Source organism: Pelodiscus sinensis, chromosome 4, assembly GCF_049634645.1.
Source record: "Pelodiscus sinensis isolate JC-2024 chromosome 4, ASM4963464v1, whole genome shotgun sequence".
NCBI lineage: Eukaryota > Metazoa > Chordata > Testudines > Trionychidae > Pelodiscus > Pelodiscus sinensis.
In genome coordinates this window covers 94,001,586-94,021,033 of record NC_134714.1, presented here as the reverse complement: position 1 = coordinate 94,021,033, position 19,448 = coordinate 94,001,586, and the positions used below count along the sequence as shown (strand labels likewise).

The 19,448-nt window shown below is 48.3% G+C and overlaps 1 protein-coding gene across 1 annotated transcript in view; it reads left to right on the top strand.

Moving 5' to 3' along the window:
- The window catches only part of LGR4 (leucine rich repeat containing G protein-coupled receptor 4), a 124,301-nt gene continuing 104,853 nt past the window's right edge, over positions 1-19,448 (top strand). Inside the window, exon 1 of the mRNA XM_006111507.3 lies at positions 1-833. Within this exon, the coding sequence (XP_006111569.3) occupies positions 649-833 (185 nt within the window). The 5' untranslated portion in view covers positions 1-648. The remainder of the gene's footprint in view (positions 834-19,448) is intronic.

Below are 19,448 nucleotides of genomic sequence, written 5' to 3'. Positions count from 1 at the left end.
AAAGAGGCCACGGCGCCCTTCGCCCGTTGGCTGCGGCCTGGGGCTGCGCTTTGCATATGCATCAACCCCAGGCCGCTCCTGCGCCAATGGCAGCGCCGGCTTCGCCCTCAGCAGACACACCTCGCGGATTTGCATAGGAGCCGGGGCCGGGCGCCGGGCAGCCCTAGAAGGGGACGGGAGGCTGCGAGGGAGCGGACGGGCGGGCGCGAGAATGGCTGCGGGGCTCGCTTCTTAGCCCCGGCGGCAGCCCCACCAGGGAGCGCGCAATGGCAGCGGCCAAGCCCGGCGCACGGTGCCTGCTGGCTTGAGACGCGCCCCGGAGAGGGACGGGAGCGGCGGCCCGTCCATGGAGCGGGAGGCAGGCGGCAGAGAGGCCGAGGCGCTGCCCGCCTGCGCACGCCGCTGAGCAGAAGCCGGAGCGGGCGAGCCGGCCGGCCAGAGGTGCCGCTTGCGCGGGGCCCGGCGGCGGGGAAGGGAGCCAGGACTGAGCCCGGGGCCAGGGCAGCCCGGGAGGCGTCTTGCGGCGGCCGGGGGAAGGACTCGTTCGGCAAAGGGACCGGCCCGGAGCACCCAGCCCCGCCGCTGCCTGCAGCCGGGCTCCCTGCACGCACCGGAGGGGCCCGCGCCGTGCGCGCCAGGGGGCTCGCGATGCGGTGCCTGGCCCTGCTCGGCTTCTTCGCCTGGGGCTTCGGGAGCTCGGCGGGGCCCAGCCGCGGAGCCTCCCCTCCTCCTTGCCCGGCGTCCTGCAGCTGCGACGGGGACGGCGGAGTCGACTGTTCCGGGAGGGGGCTGACCGCCGTGCCCGAGGGACTCAGCGCCTTCACCCACGCCCTGTAAGTGCGGGGGCGCCGCAGACAGGTTTCCCGGATGGGTGGGGGTGTGCGCGGCGCGGCGTGGACAGGTACCTGCCCTACCTGTTAGTGGGGTTGGATCCGGACACCGCCCTGGGCACTTGGGACTGAGCTAGGTTAATGCCAAGTGCTTTCCAAAACAGACTCGGGAATTGTGTGCGCGCGGGGGAGAAGGGGTGTGTGTGTGAAAGGCGTGGGGTTTTTTTTTCCCCAGCTCGCCCTTCCGCTAGTCTTTTTTCGGGTGGTTTTTATACCCCCAGCTTTGCATCCCATTTGATAAGTCCGGTGGGTACAAGGGTGACCTTTGCCTTATTACCCCTGGCCCCGATGGAGGAAGGGTAGAGGAGATGTTGGGTCTTGTTTTAATAGAGCCCCTTCCCTAGAGAAATGGCCCCCTTGTCCTGTACTGTTTCCTTGTCCCCCTCCTGCAGGCCTTTAGTATCTCGAGTCCAAGGATCTGCATATCTGGGTAAAAGTTGGCACCTTTTTTATTGGGTGTGAAACAAACCAACCCCTGACTGTGCTGGTTGGTGCATGTACATGCACCAATCAACTAGCAAAGACCATCAACTGGAAAGGTCAAGGCAGAATCAATAAGACAGTATTTTTGAACTGCTAAATTTGGGCATGCTGAGTGAGGAAACACCTGGATTCAAGCAGTGTCAGTAAAAAAAATAAAAAAATAAAAAATCCAGATGCGGTAACTGAGCAAATATCTCGATTTTGCTGGCTCTAAAATCTCAATACAGCAAACTCTGACCCTTCAGTCTGTCAAGCAAAGCCTTATGAATAGACCACAGTATCTTAAAAAATAAGCAATACTATGTACATTTAATATTTTTTTTCTTAGGAACTCTGTCTAAAGTGTGTTGGGCCTAAGCATCTGTGGTGTTCCTGTTGAATGTATGGGTTGTAAATGTTTGGGCTTGCAGAAGGATTTTTTGAAAAAATGTTGTAGAAATCTACAAGTCTGTTGGTATCAATCAAGTGCAGGAGATGTTTTTCCCAATTGGAAATTCCGAAGCAGGTTAACTTACTTTAAATTGCCTTTGCAAGATCTAAACTGAAATAAAGAAACTATAACTGACATAGAGACTTTAGGCAATGAAGTACTGTTTTGGCATGTCAAGATTATGCCCAGATGTGAAGACTAGAGGTGAGAGGAAAAACATCAATTATTAATTTGAAAATGGAATTATGTAGTGATACAGTGTGGCTCAAAGGAGCAGAGTAGTTTAAGAGTTAATGCTAATTTTTGTTTAGGTTTGCAAAGATAAGAAGGATTAGATGGTGTGCATAAAAATGAGAGAAAAAAATCTGAAAATAGGTAAATGTTAAACCTATATAAATACAGTTAGGGGTAAATATAGTAGGTAACAACATGACCTTCTTTAATTCTTTGTGACATCCTCATATTAATTCAGAGTTTATTTTATTAGGTAGGAAGTTAATTCGAAGTGCTGCTTCCAGCAAAAGTTTTAAGGTTTTCTTCTTTTTCTTTTTTTCTGGAGGGTAAATTAGATAGTTCATCCATAAACAACTCTAGCCATTTGTCTGCCAAAATATCATGTCTTGTCTACAGTGTAGGCAGATGTTGTTGATTAAGCACACTAAACCTTAATTTGTACAAAATGTTGTCTAAACATGGAATGAGAACTTTTATCCCCAAAAATACTTTATTTACCTTTTGTTAATAGTCTCGTCAATTACTACAAAAGGAAACTGACTAACCAAACTTTCAAGTTGTCATTTTGAAAGTTGGCACAATAGGCAAGAATAGCCAGTTGATATTTGTGTTAAATATTCAGTTTAATTGACTTTTAATTGAAAAATGAACATTTTCCTTATGTAGTGAGATGGCTGAAGAGGGATTTATAGCTTTCAATATGGTAGAGTTTCGCTAATCCACAAACCTGTTAAGTTTCACAATACTGCATGTCACTCTCACCCTACTTCTCAGCAAAGATTTAATAGCAGAGAGCTGTAGTGAGGTTTTGTATTACTAAAGCTTCACTACTGTTGCAAAATGTGGTAATGCATATTATAGTAAATTATGAGGACTCATAAATCACTATTGAACTATTTAAAAGTCACAGACTAACATGGCTACCTGTCTGAAACTTTTTAAAAAAGAGTAGTCCTCAGAGTAGCATCTTAGAGATTAACAAAATATATACAGTATCATGAGCTTTCGTGGGGGAAAAACCCACTTTCTCAGATGAGTCTTATGTGTACTATACTGAAATATATTTGTCAGAGGAAATGAGCAGAATACACTTTGGGATGAAATTGTCTTTTTGTGTGTGTGTGTGTGTGTGTGTGTGTGTGTGTTTCATTTACTTTCTTATTCATGGCTATACAAAGGGGTTCTTGGTATGCATTATAAGGATTTTCCTAGTACTAGTTCAACAGTTGTACCTTAGCAAAACATGTCCCATTTCTCTTGTGTATCAGGTGTGCAGATATTTATTTTGAGTGGTGTAGAGTGGTTAACTGAGCCTTAGATTTTATAAGTCTTTTACTTGTTACTTAGCTGGAAGTTGCATATTTCATTGAATAAATATTACTTTGCACTCAGGCGTATTGTACAGTAAGACCACAAAGTCCTACTGTGTAATGTTGGGCTCTGGCTCACTCTTTGATTTGAGTAGGGGGCTGGAATTTAGGAGGGCTGCGATCTTACTCTGCTACTGAGTTACTGTGCAAACTAGGGGTGGAGATACATGGCCTCAGATTGTGGAGGTGTGTCCAGCAATTTGCAAGATAGTTCCATGCTGTAACTCCCCTTCTCACGGCTGTTTTTTGAAACTTTGCATTCAAATTTCCATTTTGGAGCACTGCCATTCCCAAGTTTTGGATATGGGGAAAAGACAGAATAATAGTTCTATAGGTCAGAGAAAATTCAGCATATTCAGTAAGCATCGACTGAGCCTGATATTCTACAAGTTCTACGGTTTTCATTTAGAAACAACATTAAGTTTTTTCTTTTTTGTTTTGTCCAAAAAACTGCCATGATGATGTGCTGCTGCCTTGTTTACCCAAGCTTGAAGAAAATAATCTCTCTAGACAAACAATGACTGTATCCTTCACCTGCAGGGTGGGATTGGCAGACCCTATCTGTGAGGGGTCTGCGCTCCCCACAGATAGAGGCTGCTCTGCCCCACTGCTTCCACTCCCAGCATTGGGCAAGCTGTCCAGCTCTTTCCTGGAGCAGGTCGGGGGAACTCAAACCCACAACCCCAGACTCGAACACACAATTCCTGACTCCACAGACTGATGCCATATCCATTAAACCACTGGAACCCACCCTCTGACTTCCTTACCTTCCCTGCATATTACCTATCCTTAAATATAACCCTTGTTCTTGGTAATGAGTATTAGGACACACAGTATTTTGTTTGAAGATTCGCTGAAGCATTTAGAAAGCTTCAAATTTCAAGTATTCCCTTCCCCCTACTTTTCAAGAACTTTTCCAAACAAATTTTTTGCTACTTGCTCAAATTGGATTAAATGGCTAAAACTGTTTTCTACAGAGCACATAATCCATTCTTTTAAAATGAGCAAGGTCTAGCTATTTGATGTCTTTGCACTTGTAAGGAGTTAATTAATTCTTAGAGATTTATAATATTCTTGAACTAATCTCAGAAAAGATTTTATCAGCTGCACCTGAATCTGGTACAAGAGGGCTAGTTCTGCTTTGTAACATTAAGGAGCATTGGTATGGTGAGAAGCCTGCTGAGGTGCAGTGAACACGGTCTAATGGAGAATATGCTGAAAAAGCCGAATGGCTGGGCATGACCATCAGTCTGGAGAAATTAGCATAATTACAAATTTCCTTTGAGAGAGAGAAGCTTCATCTCGTTAGAGGTTTGAAGGTTTTGCAGTTGGGTGGTGTTTAACTTGCCTGTGCCGTATACCATAAGCGATAAAGCCCTCCTTTAGTCCTGTATTAGACCAGGGGTGGGCGAGGGACCTCTCATGGGCTGGATCCGGCCCATCAAGCCATTTGATCTGACCCACGGACTCCCCTACGAAGAACCTCAGTCACGCAGCAGCCACTGTTTTAATCGCAGGCCTGCTCTGTGAGACTCTCTACTGTGGAGGGAGAGGGAGGCTTCGGGTGACCTCCACACCCCCAGCCCTATTGGAAACAACTGGCCACCAGGAACTCACCTTAGCCAATCTCTCAGCTCCTATAGGCCAGAAACAGCCAGCCAATAGGAGCTGCGAGATTGGCCTGCCGGACAGGGGCAGCGCAAGCCTCTCCCCTGTCCCAGAGCTGAGTCTTACATGGAGGGAGCAGCTTGCAGTTTTAAGTGGTCTGAGGCTGCAGCAGACAGGGAGTCCAGTGTGCCTTGAGGGTGCTGCAGGGCTGCTGCCTGGGAGATGCTTAGGTAAGCACCTCCCAGCCAAAACCTGCCTCTGGCACCCCTACCCTTCTGCACCCCAACTACCCCAGGTCACCATCCAAGCCCTCTGCACCTCCCTGCCCCAGGTCACAATTCCCTCCCAGACCCTGTATTCCCTCCTGTACCCATTTGCAGGCCAGAATCCTCTTCTGCACCCACACTCCCTCCATGACTCTACATCCTGATCCCCTGACCCAGGTCACAACCCCCTCCTTTACCCCAACTCCCTCTCAGACCTCACACCTTCTCCTGCACCCCAGTCCCTTACCCCATGCGCCCTTCTGCACCCAGCCTCTGTCCTAGACCCTGCACCCCCTCCACAGAAATGTGCAGCCCTTGACCACTTTCCAAAGTCTTGCAGTGGCCCTCCATCAAAAATTGTCATTGTCCACCTGGCATTAGACTAATTTTTTTTTCCTTCAAAAGGGCAGTTTCTGGAAGTTGTTGTCTTTTTGAAGGCTTTATTTAAAAAAAAAAAAAAAAAAAAAAAAAGACAGGCCACACACTTATAACAAATAATTTTGACAACAAAAAGTGTTGTTTTGCTTTAGAAATATTTTCATCTCCCCACCTTCAGCATTTTAGCTTTGGGTTAATGGATGAGAACCAAGAGTGAAATGAAATGACTAATATATTTTTCGTTGTTCATTAACAAATTGCATGAATGATGAGGAGTTGAAAGGATTCTTTAAAAATGAAACAAAAGAAAAACCAGTCTGAATGTTCTAGGCCCTGACTCTGCATCTTGATCTGATACCATGGAGCTCAACATCCATGCAGAGTGTAAGACTCTTCATGAGTCTGGACTAGGTAACAATGCTGAAGTGGATACATCAACCCAGATCCTGCAGCTGGATCCAGATGAACAGATCCTTGCAGCTGTGGGAAGCCGAAACTAACTTCAGGGAAGGTGTCTCATGCTGATCTGGTTGCAAACTTGGGGCCTTTTAAAGTATGTCTGGGTTTTTGTTTTTTTTTTAATCTGATAGTCTTCTTTCTTCTGTAAGAAATATGAAGTCATGGATATTATATGAGACGGTAGAGACTTTTGATGGTTTTTAGGTGTTAAGGAATAAGTATGTAAAATGTGTAATTGTCAGCTTGTAAGTCTCCACTCCCTCCCTCTTCCTCCTCGCCCACTGCCCTGCAAGAATCAGTGCCCTACCACAGCGTCTAATTTGTCAGGAACTTGACTCTTATTTTTGCACCTTGAGCTCATTACTGTGACTTCAGGGAGCATGGAAATCAGTTTGCTGTGTGAAAAATTTCAGCATGTTAGTTTAAAACAAGTGTGCACTGATAAATCACTCCATTTAACCCTTGATAGGTTTTACTAGTAAATATGTCTTTCAATTGAAAAACCCAGCAGGTGTCAATTCAGGCCTGCAAAAAATTCATGAGACACTTTTTCCTATTTTTATTTTTTAAATGTACACAGAGAAAGTTAACGAGTAACATGAAGGGGAGCTACTGGCTTCTTAGTCCCATGGGAAATTAGGCTGTGAGTATCTAGCCTTCATTAGTTAAGACTTCTATTTTAGAATCATAGATTCATAAAACTGGAAGGGACCTTGAGAGATCATCAGGTCCAGTCCCCTGCCCTCATAGTAGGACCAAGCACCTTAGCAAATGTAAGTTGGTGCAGTATTTGTATGGTGGAGGTTTTGTAGACTGCTCTAGTGCCTTGCTCCTACCTGTTGTTTGCCAAAGACTCAACAGAGTGAAATTAGAGACTGATTAATTTTCACTTTGTCTTCTGAACTCGGGGCAGGTGAAACTGTCAAAAATATGTCCATTTTATGCCACTGCTCTTTGGAAAAGCTGGGCTGTTGGATTTATTCATAGACAAGATGAAGAACCTGAAAGAGTCTGGAGGAGGGTTAGAATAGCAGAAATATTTTTCTCTTCATCACTGTCCCTGAAAGGGCTGTGTAGAAAGAGGGAATGGTAGAGTATCAGATGGTCTTTCTATTCTCAGAAGACTGGGCTGACAGAAGGAGGAAACAGAAAGCACATTCACCTGGAGAGCACAGGGCGGTGGGCTTGAGTCCTGCCCCCTCCCTGGAAGCAAGGATGTTAAAATGCAGTTTGACTAGTTGATGGGCACTTCCACATTCCTCCTTTGAAATGTACAAGAACTCCCCACTGACCCCAGGCTCCACACTTTGAAATGTTCAAGAGCCCTTACTGGGGCTCTTGAACATTTCAAAGGCGGAATGTGCTAGCCCTTATCAACTAATTGAATAGTTGATGGAAATCCTATTGACTATTCGATTAGTTAATTAATCTAAATTTAACATCCCTAATCTATTCTGGGCATTATTTCTGAACCTTGCTGGTTAGGCGTCCTATCCTCATTTTTCATATCTGACTCCTGGTGTGTTTGTTCAGTCCTCTCCCCCAGTAGAAAACCAAAGCAAACCATGCTGCTATTGACTAATGAGATGTTCTCAATATATGGTCTGTAGAGCAGTGGCTGGTCCCATGAAGTTGGCTCTTCATTATTTCCAGCTGCTAAATTAGATTACAAGTCAGCTTAAAATGCGTTAAACAGTTTCCTAATCTCTCCAATTGGTATGTAGGTAATTGTTGTAGCTGCCATTGGATTTTATGTCCATGTGAATGACAGAAGAAGCCCACAGCATTTTGAATGAGAGGCAAGGCTGTCTTTGTCATGAACTAGTGTAACCCTCGCTCTGGGAGTGATTGAGAATGCATCTTTCAGGACCTGAGCTTGGCATTCATTGAAGTAAATGGCCAAACTTCTGTTGATGTTTTGATATCAAGCCTGTGTAGAATGTATTGTAACAGGCCGTCCTTAGAGTTTATGGGGCCCTATGCAGTGCTCTTAAACTGGTGTCCCTATGCCCAGAGGTGAAGACTATTTTTAGAATGTGATATTTTACAATTTTAAGCAACATACTAATGAAATATATTTAAAGCAAAGTTTAAACTAAGACCCTGTAGACTAACTTGCAAATTCAGAAACTGACTATATACAGGCAGTCCCCGGGTTACGTACAAGATAGAGACTGTAGGTTTGTTCTTAAGTTGAACCTGTATGTAAGTCGGAACTGGTGTCCAGATTCAGCCGCTGCTGAAACTGATCAGTTTCAACAGCGGCTGAATCTGGACGCCAGTTCTGACTTGCATACTGATTCAACTTAAGAACCCCAGGCATTCCCAAGTCAGCTGCTGCTGAAACTGATCAGCGGCTGATTCCAGGAAGCCGGGGCAGGGGCTTCCTGTAGTCAGCCACTGGTCAGTTTCAGCAGCGGCTGACTTGGGGACGCCTGGGGCAGAGCAGCTGGGGTGCTGCTGGGTTGGTCCAGTAGCGCCGCCGCTCCTCGGCGCTACTGGACCAACCCAGCAGCACCCAAGCTGCTCTGCCCCAGGCGTCCTGATTCAGTCGCTGCTGAAACTGACCAGCAGTGGCTGAATCAGGACGCCTGGGGCAGAGCAGCTGGGGTGCTACCGGGTTGGTCCAGTGGCGCCCAGAGCGGCGCTACGGGACCAACCGGCAGCGCCCCAGCTGCTGTACCACAGGCGTCCGGAGCAAAGCCGCGGAGCACGGGGGCAGCGGGACAGCCCAGACATGCCGTGGCTGTCCTGCTGCCCTCGGGCTCCGCGGCTTTGCTCTGCTTTGCTCCCCGTCTTCCTGGTCTGCAGACTAGGGGGACGGGGAACAAAGCCGCGGAACACGCAGGCAGCGGCTTTGCTCTACTTTGCTCCCCTTTTCCCTGGCCTGCAGACCAGGGAGACGGGGAGCAAAGCAGAGCAAAGCCAAGGAGCACGCGGGCAGCGACAGCCCAGACGCGTCTGGACTGTCCACTGCCTGCATGCTCCGCCGCTTTGCTTCCTCTCCCTGGTCTGCTGGAGACCAGGGAGACGGGCCCCGTTCGTAACTGCGGATCCGACATAAGTCGGATCCGCGTAACTCGGGGACTGCCTGTATACCTGGGGTTGGTGCACACCTGTTACATGGCTTCTTTATCATGTGAACGGCTCTGTAGTGAGCATCTTGGCCTCCCTCTGACCCAGAAGGGGAAGGACTCCAAGACCCCCAGGTAGGCAGGGCCAGAACAACCCAGCTCCACCCACAGGAAACAGAAAGGCAGGGCCGCAAGTATAAAAGTGGGAGCCAAGAGCTCAGTTGTGGCCAAGCCACATGCTCCGCTCAAGCTCCCAAGGAGGAAGACTCAACCATACTGCTCTAGAAAGGAGAACTGGATGGGGCTGCCAGAGCCACTGCTGTGCCCAGAAGATGGGGTTGGGCCGCCCAGACTACTGTGACCCTGACCCAATGGACACTCTGGCAGCACTGTCATCCCTGGTGGACCCCCAAGGAGCAGAGACTAAGCCAGGCAGGCCCACAGGGGGAACCGGGGAACGGCCAGGGATAGGTGACCCATTGCTGCCTGAGGGAAAGGCGGTGAACTGGGCTGTGTGTTGCAGTCAGGATCCCCGCTGACCCAGTGTTAGCCCACGCTGCTGCTGTTGGGGCTTTGGTCCTGCATCTCCTCTGCCACCCCTCACCTTAAGTGGCAGGTTCCTTCTGTTGCGGGAAAAACCCCTGCACTTGACGGTTCTCTGCCAAATCAAGGAGACCCAACCCCCAGTCTGCCTGAAGACAGTACAACCAGGTTATCTAATCTGTACCTCTTGCCAGCACAGGATTGCTCTCTATCATATATTGCTCCCTCATGCTGTCTTGCCTAGTTTTAAATAACTCATGCAACACCGCTTCCACCTCTTTCATTGGAAAACTATCCTTGTTCCACTGGTTGTACTGTTTGCTGCCCAGGCCTGGGCATATAAACTTCTGCTCAGCCTAGAGACAGGCCTGAGCCTTTAACTGTTTTGTTGTCTTGCCCTGAACAAGAGCCAGGTCCCCAAACTGCTGCCAGGCCTGAGCCCTTAAACCAGTGGTTCCCAATCTTTTTTATATCATGGACCAGCAAACCCACACTGAAACTTTTGGTAGGCTGGTAACATTTTATTTGCATATTCATTTTTTAAATAACGAATATGCAAATAAAATATTACTGGTCCACAAAAAGCCCCGATCTCCTTCCTTCCCCCTGAGAGCTGCCACAAACAGCCAGCTTCAACTCTGCCAGCCCCCCACCCTTTAAGGCTTAGAGCCCCCCACTGTGAGACCCCCCATGGCACGTCTTGGTTCTGGAACCCCACTACACCCAACCCCCCCAATACCTCCCATGCCAGCCTCCAATATTAGCCCCATCTCCAGAGCCTCCCAGTGACACCTCCCCACCCAGATGCCCCAGTGTCAGTCCCCTGCCTCTTAGAGTCCCCCACTCCTTAGGACAACCCACAATTCAGCAGCCGGAGAGCCAGGCAGAGAGAGCTGGGAGAGGGGAAGGAAGTTTCTTGGAGTGACCCATGAGGGGACTGAGTGGAAACTGGCAGGTCCCAGTGCATGGGGGCAGGTGCACAGGGGTTAATGGCTCGGTGTTTACTTAGCTGTTACCCCTGGCAGCGGTGCTGCATGGGAGAAATGTGCCACCAGACTCCGGGCCTGTGTCGGACCCAGTGGCTTCTGGGCTCCCCTGCTGGTCAGGGCAGGATGCGGACAGGAACTGCTCTCACCCTTCCTGGTGTGGCCTGGCAGGGCTGGGATCTGTGCTCAGTGTGTGCAGGGCAGGCAATGCAGCTTCAGCCTCCTCGGGCTGGAGGTTCGTCCTACGGCAGCACATGGGCCTCAGGCTGCCGTGCAGCGCACTCCGCCCCACCCGCCAACGTGACCCCCTCACCGCACTTCCCGCAGCTCCAGCTCTCAGCAAGGGCCATCCGAGCAGCTGCTGCCTGCTGTACAGCCCACAGCTCCAGTGCTGGGGAAGGGCTGACACTAGGTCCAGGGCCATGTGGTGGCTGCCCTGCCCTGGGAGGGGGCAGCTGCTCGCCATGTGGCCTTGCCCCAGAGCAACTGAGTAGCCAGGCGGGCCTCACATTCTTGGTGCGTGCCATGCAGGCGTGCATCTTAGAGGGAACACTGCTGTGCTCCCCAGGAGAGCCCAGCTGGAGGCATGGCGTGGCAGTATGCTGCGACCCAGCGGGCAGGGGTCTGTGGCCCAGCAGTTGGGTACCGCTGCCCTTAAACTGTTTGCAGTCCTGCTCTGAGCAAGGGCTTGGCCGGTGAATTGCTGCTTGGCCAGAGCATTGGCCTGAGCTCCAAAACTTTTGATTGCTTCGCCCTGAGCTAGGGCCAGGGCACTTGGTCTACTATTTAGCCAGGCGGTCGGTTGGAACCCCGGCCTAGACTATGGCAGGCTGGCCCTAAAGCAGGGCTCTACAGGCCTGCTGACTGGTCTGAACACTGTGTAGTGAGGCAACTTGGCCTCCCTCCAGGCAGAGACCAGTACAAGCTCTTTCACAGGTTTGAGGTCTGCTAATAGGTCTGGCAGGCTTTTTCCCTTAAGTTAACAGGATCCTCTCTGGAGGAAGCTGAGCTATAGAACAGGAGTAAGAAAGACAGGTGGTTGAGATTAAGACCCCCGTAGTGCCACATATTTTCGGGTGCCCTATGCGACTGCATATTCTGTACATGGGGAAGGATGGCTCTGTACTGTATGTAGTTCACTGCAGACATCAGTGCCTAGCGAGAATAATGCTGAGATGGCACATAGTTTGCTCAGCAAAAGAAAGGACTTGATTTTCAGAGGTACTGAACTACTTTTACTCCCATTGACTTCCATCTCAGACATGACCAAATTTCAATGATTTTACATTTGATTGTTAACACTGATTACTACAACTGAAAAATTGGAAGAAGAAAATTGTTTCTGTATTTCAGTTTTACTGTATGCGTGTGACGATACTTTGTGTGTGTTTGTGTAGCTCATCATCAATTTCCCTTATTGCGTGGTAAGGGTCTTTTGTGCAAATTACTGGCAACATTATATACTATGCAATATCAATATTATAACATATGTTTTAAAAAACAAAAGGGAATTGTTTCTGAACAGGTGTTGGTGTTAACATTTGTCTCCAATTGGCTGGAATATCTGTGGAAGACAGAGTTTTTAAAAGCAAAAGTATAATTTGATATGTTTGTCAACCTCATATAACTGGTATTTTGCATTTGTCCACTGGGAATTATAGAGAAGTCTTTTTTCTTGTGTTGTTGTTTTATATGTGGTGTCCCGGGGCTTAGTAAAACCCATATCAAGTCAGTTGAGCTTTTAAAATGAAACCAGTCTATTAACTCCTCCCCCTTTTAGACAATACAAGCCAGTTCATGCAGCATTTGGTACTGAGCACAACTTGGCATCCCTAGGAGGAAAAGGGGTGTGATGGGGAGCTTAACCCCCCCCCCCCCAAGTTGGAGAAATGACTGAGGAAAAACTAAGCTTTTCAGGGAGTGTTTTGATAAGGATGGAAATCAGTGACAACGACATTAATAATTACATCTGCTGAGAACTAGTAGATTCTGCAATCTCCTGTCATTTGTCGATTTTGAGAATCTGCATTGTGAAGGTTAATTTCCACTTTGAAACCACTCTTCTGCATCATCTGAGTTGTGATCTAATATACTAGGTACTTTTACATAGTGTATGAAAATAGGATCAAGTCCTATTACCTTTTAAAATTAGTAACTGGTTCCAGCATATTGCATGTACAAATGTACAGGAAGGCTCATGCCATAAAGACCCAAACAGGCATAGTGCTGGCTGCCACTTGGGAGGCACAGGGCACTATCCATAATAGAATTGTGGGTTTTTGTTGAGAAAAAGGATGTGGTTGTCTTAAAATAAATAAATAATCAACTTATTTTTTCCTCATGAAGACTAGCTCCAAGGGGAGTTTGCAGATGCTGAGCACCTTCTGGGAGTATGTAGTGCCTTGAAGGATCAGGCCCTAAATGATGAAATGGCTCTACACTGTTTCCCTGGCTGTGAAGCTAACCTTTCCTTTTTAAAACTTAAAACAGCTTATTTTAAAATTTGAATAACCTAATCATGGCAAAACAACAAGCCTGTTGAAGATCTCTTCATAAAACTTCAAGAAATTGCATTTGACTTCTAAATGATACACGGTTGGCATTGAATCATAAGATACCATCTGACCTCTGAGCTGCTCACCTTTAATTTAGCTTAACTGAATAATGCTACAAATGGAGTTGTGCTATAACTTCGTTCTTTGAAAATGTTTTTGTTGAAGAATTTTCCCATTACTTTCTTGACATCTGCATGGTTACACATGAATAGCATGACCCAGTCCCACAGCAGGGAGACTAATGTGGCCCTGCTTTCGATAGCCATGTTGCTGACACAGAAAACATATGGAATATTTCAGTGCTGCCTTTGCAAACAGGGTGTGGGGCTGTAAGGGCAAAGGGCTACAAGCTTCAAACTTCATGGTAAATTGGTACGCTAACCACAAAGAGGTTTACTGTTAGTAATCAAAGTGCTTTTACCAAAGTCCTGTTATTTCACATGACACTGTGTGTTGCTTTGGGAATAGAATCCCAGATGTAGAACAAATCTATTTCAGAAATTCAGTATTAATAATGGAAAGGAGCAGCAGACTGCTCCATGGTTGCATTACATTTTAACCACATATGATACTAAGTGACAATTTTCCTGAAGTATTTGGACACTCTAGCTGTCAGTGTTTGCTGTTTGCTTGGCAGATACACAAGATATGAACACAGATGCGTGATTCCCACTGGAAGAAGTCATGGGGGCTATTTCTCGTTGCATTCATTACATCTCTTTTCAAGCCACAAAATGGGGTCAATTGTTCCCTGTCATCTGAACCAAACACCGCACTGTATTGACTCTAAAGTTTCTCTTGTCTGGTAACAAAGTGAGAATCTGCTATTGCATTCCACTCTAGCCAGTGGGTTACTGTTCAGTCATCAGGAGTGTAGAAAGAAAACAAGACAACACTGATGTTTCATTGCCAAAGGGAAAGAAAAGCCATTGTCAGGCTGGGGGAGAAATGAAGGAAACACTTGCCACTGGATTATGTCAAATAGTTAAGCGGGGATTCAGGAAACTTACCTCTCATCTGTTCCCCTAACTTCTTCCATGTTGTTAGTGCATCCAGTACTATTTGAAATAGTGTTTTAAATAGAATTTAAAAGTAATTCCTACTATGGAAGTAGTTCTACTAATTTTCTATATACTGGCTCAACATTGGGGATGAACAGTCCAATTGTGAAAGTGAAGACCATATTTAATCTGCAGTTTGTGGGTGCAGACCAATGCTTGCATCTCAAAAGGAATCCCATTTGGACTACTGCTTCCAGTCCCCCTTCTCTAGATCCTTTTTAGATGAGGCAAGATTCAGACTGATCCTTTATCTATTCCTTTCCTACACCCAGAAATTGTGAAGAAGCTATCCCGTTTCCCAGGTTACAAGATTGAAGATCTAGAATCCTATATCAGTTTCTGGTTAGCAAAAGCCTAAAATTGGACCAGGAAAGGGCCTATAGTCCTATTAATCGGAGCTGCCAAAATATGGACCCTTGAACTCACTGAGTTGAGCTTTGCCTTAGAAGTTGAATGAGCTGTGAGCTTCACAGACAAACATGTTCTCAGGAAAGTTGGAATTTCCTGCCTGAACTGCATCCTACAGAAATCCCTGCTAGTTTCCCTCCTCCCTTGCCCTACCCAGGTTGCTACCCCTTCAAGGCCAGAGACTGCACCCTCTGGAATGCGTCCCTTGCAGAACTTTGAACTCTTTCCAAGTATAACTGGAGAGGGTGACGCATCAAGATGTCCTGTGAAGTGGCTTCTCTTCAAGGTGAAGCTAATTCAGTGTAATTTGCTTTGGTGGTATATTTTAATTTCACACCTTTCGAGTTCATGTTCATTGCCTGAAACCCCCGCACCCACGCCTCCGGCCGGACCCAGTCCACTCCCCTCTCCCACCTCCTCCCACTGAACGAACTCCATCTCCTTTCCCTCTCCCCACCAAACCCTCGTGTCCCTTCCCCACAGCATGTGCGGAAACGTCGGAGCGCCGTGGGGGAGGGGGTGAAAGTGGCACGGCGCCAACCCCCCCGCTCCTCTGGCAACGCGTGGACAGTCATCAGAGTCTGAGCAAAAGATGGAGTGCGGCTGGTGGGGGTGTGCACTCCGGAGCCAGCCTGATAGGCGGAGCACACCCCCACAAACTTCCTCAGAAGCAGCACTTTGGCTCGAGGGAAGTTTGCAGTGTGGAACATGCTGCCTGCAAGCGCGCCCCTTTCCCACCCAGCCCACTGCCAGTGCCCCTGCCTCCCCCGCCCTGCCTCCCCCAGGGGTGGTGAGAGACTTCCCCGAGCGGCCGCACGGCCCCACTGGAAGAAATAGGAGCACTACCCCAGCACTGCCGCTGCGGCCAAACCCCATGCTGCAGCCGGGCGATCTAGAAAGCTGGTGCATCCAGCCCCAGTGCAGCTGTGGCTCCCTCCAGCCCCACAGCACGCTGTGAAGCGGCTTCCTGGAGCTGCGGCTAGGGGCGGGAGCTGGTACTCACCAGGACAGCAGCATCCCTCACACGGCCGGGCATGCTGCAGCAGACTTTCTTTCCAACTCATCAACTTTCTTTCTAGCCCCTTCTGCGTTGGGTGGTAAGGCTTGCTGGGATGCCGCCCCTGGAAATGCCCCACCCCAAGCACGTGCTTGGTTTGCTGGTGCCTAGAGCCGGCCCTGCTAGGAACTCCCTTTGACGAGTTTATAAGGCAACGATAACTAGGCCTCACAACTTTAAAGATAGTGTCTTGTTCTGTTATACGTGTTCTGTAGGTAGTTCCTTTGGATGATGAGCATACGTGCACTTAAAAGCAAGAATGGAGAAAATGGGGGCTGGATATTGGGAAGAATTTCCCAGTTGTATAATCTTTTGAATAGTGGACATAAAAGGTGTCAAGAGAAGTGTTGGAAGTCTGTTACTAGAAGCTTTTATTAAAACAGTGCACAATAAATCATGTGGAGAATAGGATGTGGCTGTTCAACTAGTGGGGGCTGGAGCAGCCCCTGCCTGAGTAGGGGCTGCTTTAATGTCCCGACTGCGGTGGGTAAGGGTGCCAAAGCAGGCTCTGCCTGGGGTGGGGATGGGAAGGAGCAAATGGCCGCTCCAGCCCAGCGGCAAGCGGGGGGGGGGGCACCCCACTTTTAATCAGTTAACCAATTAAACTATGTTTTGGCTGGTTAGCCAGTTAAATAAGATTTTACATCTCCGGAGGTGAACAATTCTGTAACTTCTTCCAGTGCTCGCACTGAATGATAGTGAGGGTCTCTTCCAATGTTTCCTCTAATTTTTCCTATGCATGTATGGAATGAATTTTGTTATATGTACCGATTTAAAGGTAATGTATGGCAGGGATGGGGCGAGAGGTTCAGTGTGTGTGAAGGGACTCAGGGCTAGGACAAAGGATTAGGATACAGGGAGTTGCAGGCTCCATCTGTGGGTGTAGACTCTGAAGTGGAGCTAGGGACGAGGGATTTGGGGTGCCAGCTGCTCTGGGGCTGTGGTTGGGAAAGATGATTCTCCTTTTCCAGTTGCAGCTGTGCTGGGGCTTGGTGAAGAGGCACCTCTCCCTGTCACAATCCTAAGTACCTGCATGGCCCTTACCAGGATGCTGCATGGCAGTGCAACTTGGAGGGAACTTAGAAACCAGATATAGAAGAGAACCTAAAATCAATACACGTAAATTACGTATGTGTGCACAAGGCTTATCTTGCTGGCTCTCGGCATGCACACTTCCCATTGTGCTCAAAATTGCAGGGTAAAGCTCACTGCCTTTATAGGCCTTATAATTGAATTATTAGGTATTCTTAAAATTGTACAAAGCCCACTTCCTCTTAATGTCTTATGAACGTTCATTTGACAGTGCTGCTCTTGCTAATTACTCCAGTGGATCATGATTTTGTAAATTCCTCAGGGGAAAACGAGAGGGGAAAAAACCTGTGACTTGATTGCTCATTATAATTTATTTTTAATCTGGTAGAGTAGTGCTTTGTAGCTTAAGAAGTCGCTCATGTACAGTAGTCTATTTGAAAATTTTGCCTGGGGTCTTGTTTTCAGACAAGCCGCTTTTGTGAAAGTGGAACTTAGACATTTTACTCAAGGATATTTCCCCCAGTACTGTGGGATTCTACTATTGAAACGTGGCAGCTGGTGGTTTGGATTTGGGCACACTCCTGCCTTTGGATACTTTCTTACTGCTATTGATTTTAACACTTGCTTTTTTTAAAATGGCTAATATTGACCAAACTGTTAATATTTTACAGAACTAGTGTGCTGAGTCTGGTAAGGTGTAGAAAAGTCATGTCTGCTCCAAGGGCAAATCTGCTGGCACAATAACAGTGTTGAGTGTTTACTGGAGACACTACATCCCTTAGCTATCCAGGTCATTAATCATTTATTTTGTTTTGACCTACTCTTGCTTGAAATGTTTTATTTTAAAAGCTCTGGCTAGTGTATGTACATGTTCACACCCACTTCCTCCAAAAAAAAACGGTAAAATGGAGACAATATAGCACAAATAGTGGTGCTCAGAATTCCTGGTTAGTAGTGTCTAGTAGCCTGACTTTTCAAGCATTTTAAGTCGGGTTTGGAGTCACTGAAAATTAGTGTTCATAGCCTCTGGGTGGTTTGTAGAACTCCAGGTAATGCATCTATGTTGAGCCTAAGAACTCCAGCAGGCCTACACAAAGGCTGGGGAGAAAAGTTCCCGCTCTGGGGCAGCACCTCACATGTGCCGTTACTATGAGCAGCTGGATGCCACCCTGGGAGGTGGGCTGGTCACCTTTCTCTACCCCCCCCCCCCCCCCCCCCCCGTCATTGACTCTGGACAGGACACGCCCATCATCATCAGCCTCTACAAGGGCGGGGTTGTGGAGGAGGAGGAGCAGGCCAGCCTGGACACCGTGCCGGCCAGCCAGGAGGTTGTCTTCTGCCTGGGGCCTGTTCCACCTCCTGCTCCCCCACTTTCTCCTCTTCCCCTCCCCCCCCCCCCCCCCCCCCCGGATGTCTCCCAGGGCTTGGACGAATCTGGGGAAGGCAGTTCAGATGAATTTGATAACTTTCCCTTTACACATGTGGGTAGTGAGGGGCTGCGTGCTTCTTGCTTGGCCTGGGGCTCTCATAACAGTTTGTGCATGTGGGTGCATGTTAGGGATGTTAAACAGAGAGCAATTGACTAATGCATCGACTATTCAATTAGTCGATAGGATGCCTTTGCCTTTGAAGTGTAGCAACAGGGCTGTTGCTACACTTCAAAGGTAGAGGTGCCCCTTGGGGTCAGCTGGGGATTCCCCTGCTGACCCCAGGCTCCATATGGCGCTGCTGCTTTGAAAATACTGCAGGTAGCCTGGCGTCGGGCTCCTCCTGGCATTTCAAAGTGGCAGTGCTGCATGGAGCCTGAGATCAATAGGGGAGTCCCCAGCTGATCCCAAGCTTCACACGGTGCTGTCACTTTGAAATGCCGCGTGCAGTCTGGCGGCACCCCAGCTGGCCCCGGGCTGCACATGGTGTTTTAAAGCAGCAGCGCTGTTTGGAGCCTGAGTTCTGGCCCCAGGCTCCATGTGGCACTGCCACTTTGAAGTACCCCAACATCTTCCTCACCCTTGCTGCCTCTTTCTGATAGAAACAGCAAGACGGGGGAGGAAGCAATTAGTCGACAGGCTATCTGATGAGCATTTGCTTATCGGATAGTCAGCTGGTCCTTCACGTCCCTAGTGCACATGAAGTGCCAGTCCGGAGCACTCTGCTCCATCACGCTCTCAACAGGAACCCCTCACTCCTTCTCACAAGGTTCCTGCACAGACCCGTCCCACGGAATCCGTGGTAGGACACTTTCCCACAACACATCTCCACTTTGGAGGCTGGGGTCATGGAAGCACACGGCACGCGCTCATGCCCACACGCTTGGGCAGCATCCACTCCCAGTCAAGCACGGTGATGTGGAGGAGACCAGTCCCCTTTGTGGGAACTTGCCAAGGAAGGAAGAGGAGGGGACCCCAGTATCTCACACTCCGGAAAGCAGCATCTGTTGCTCACACACACCTCCTCCAACACACCCTCTTTCCCTGTGGACAGGGATTGAAGGTTCTCTCTCTGCTGGACCTGGCATGTGTGGGACATGGAAGAAAGCTGAGCCACTCTGACCCCTCCTGGCTGCAGGCTCCTGGCCTGGCCAGCACCTTCCCATGCCTGCTTGTCCCCAGGAGGT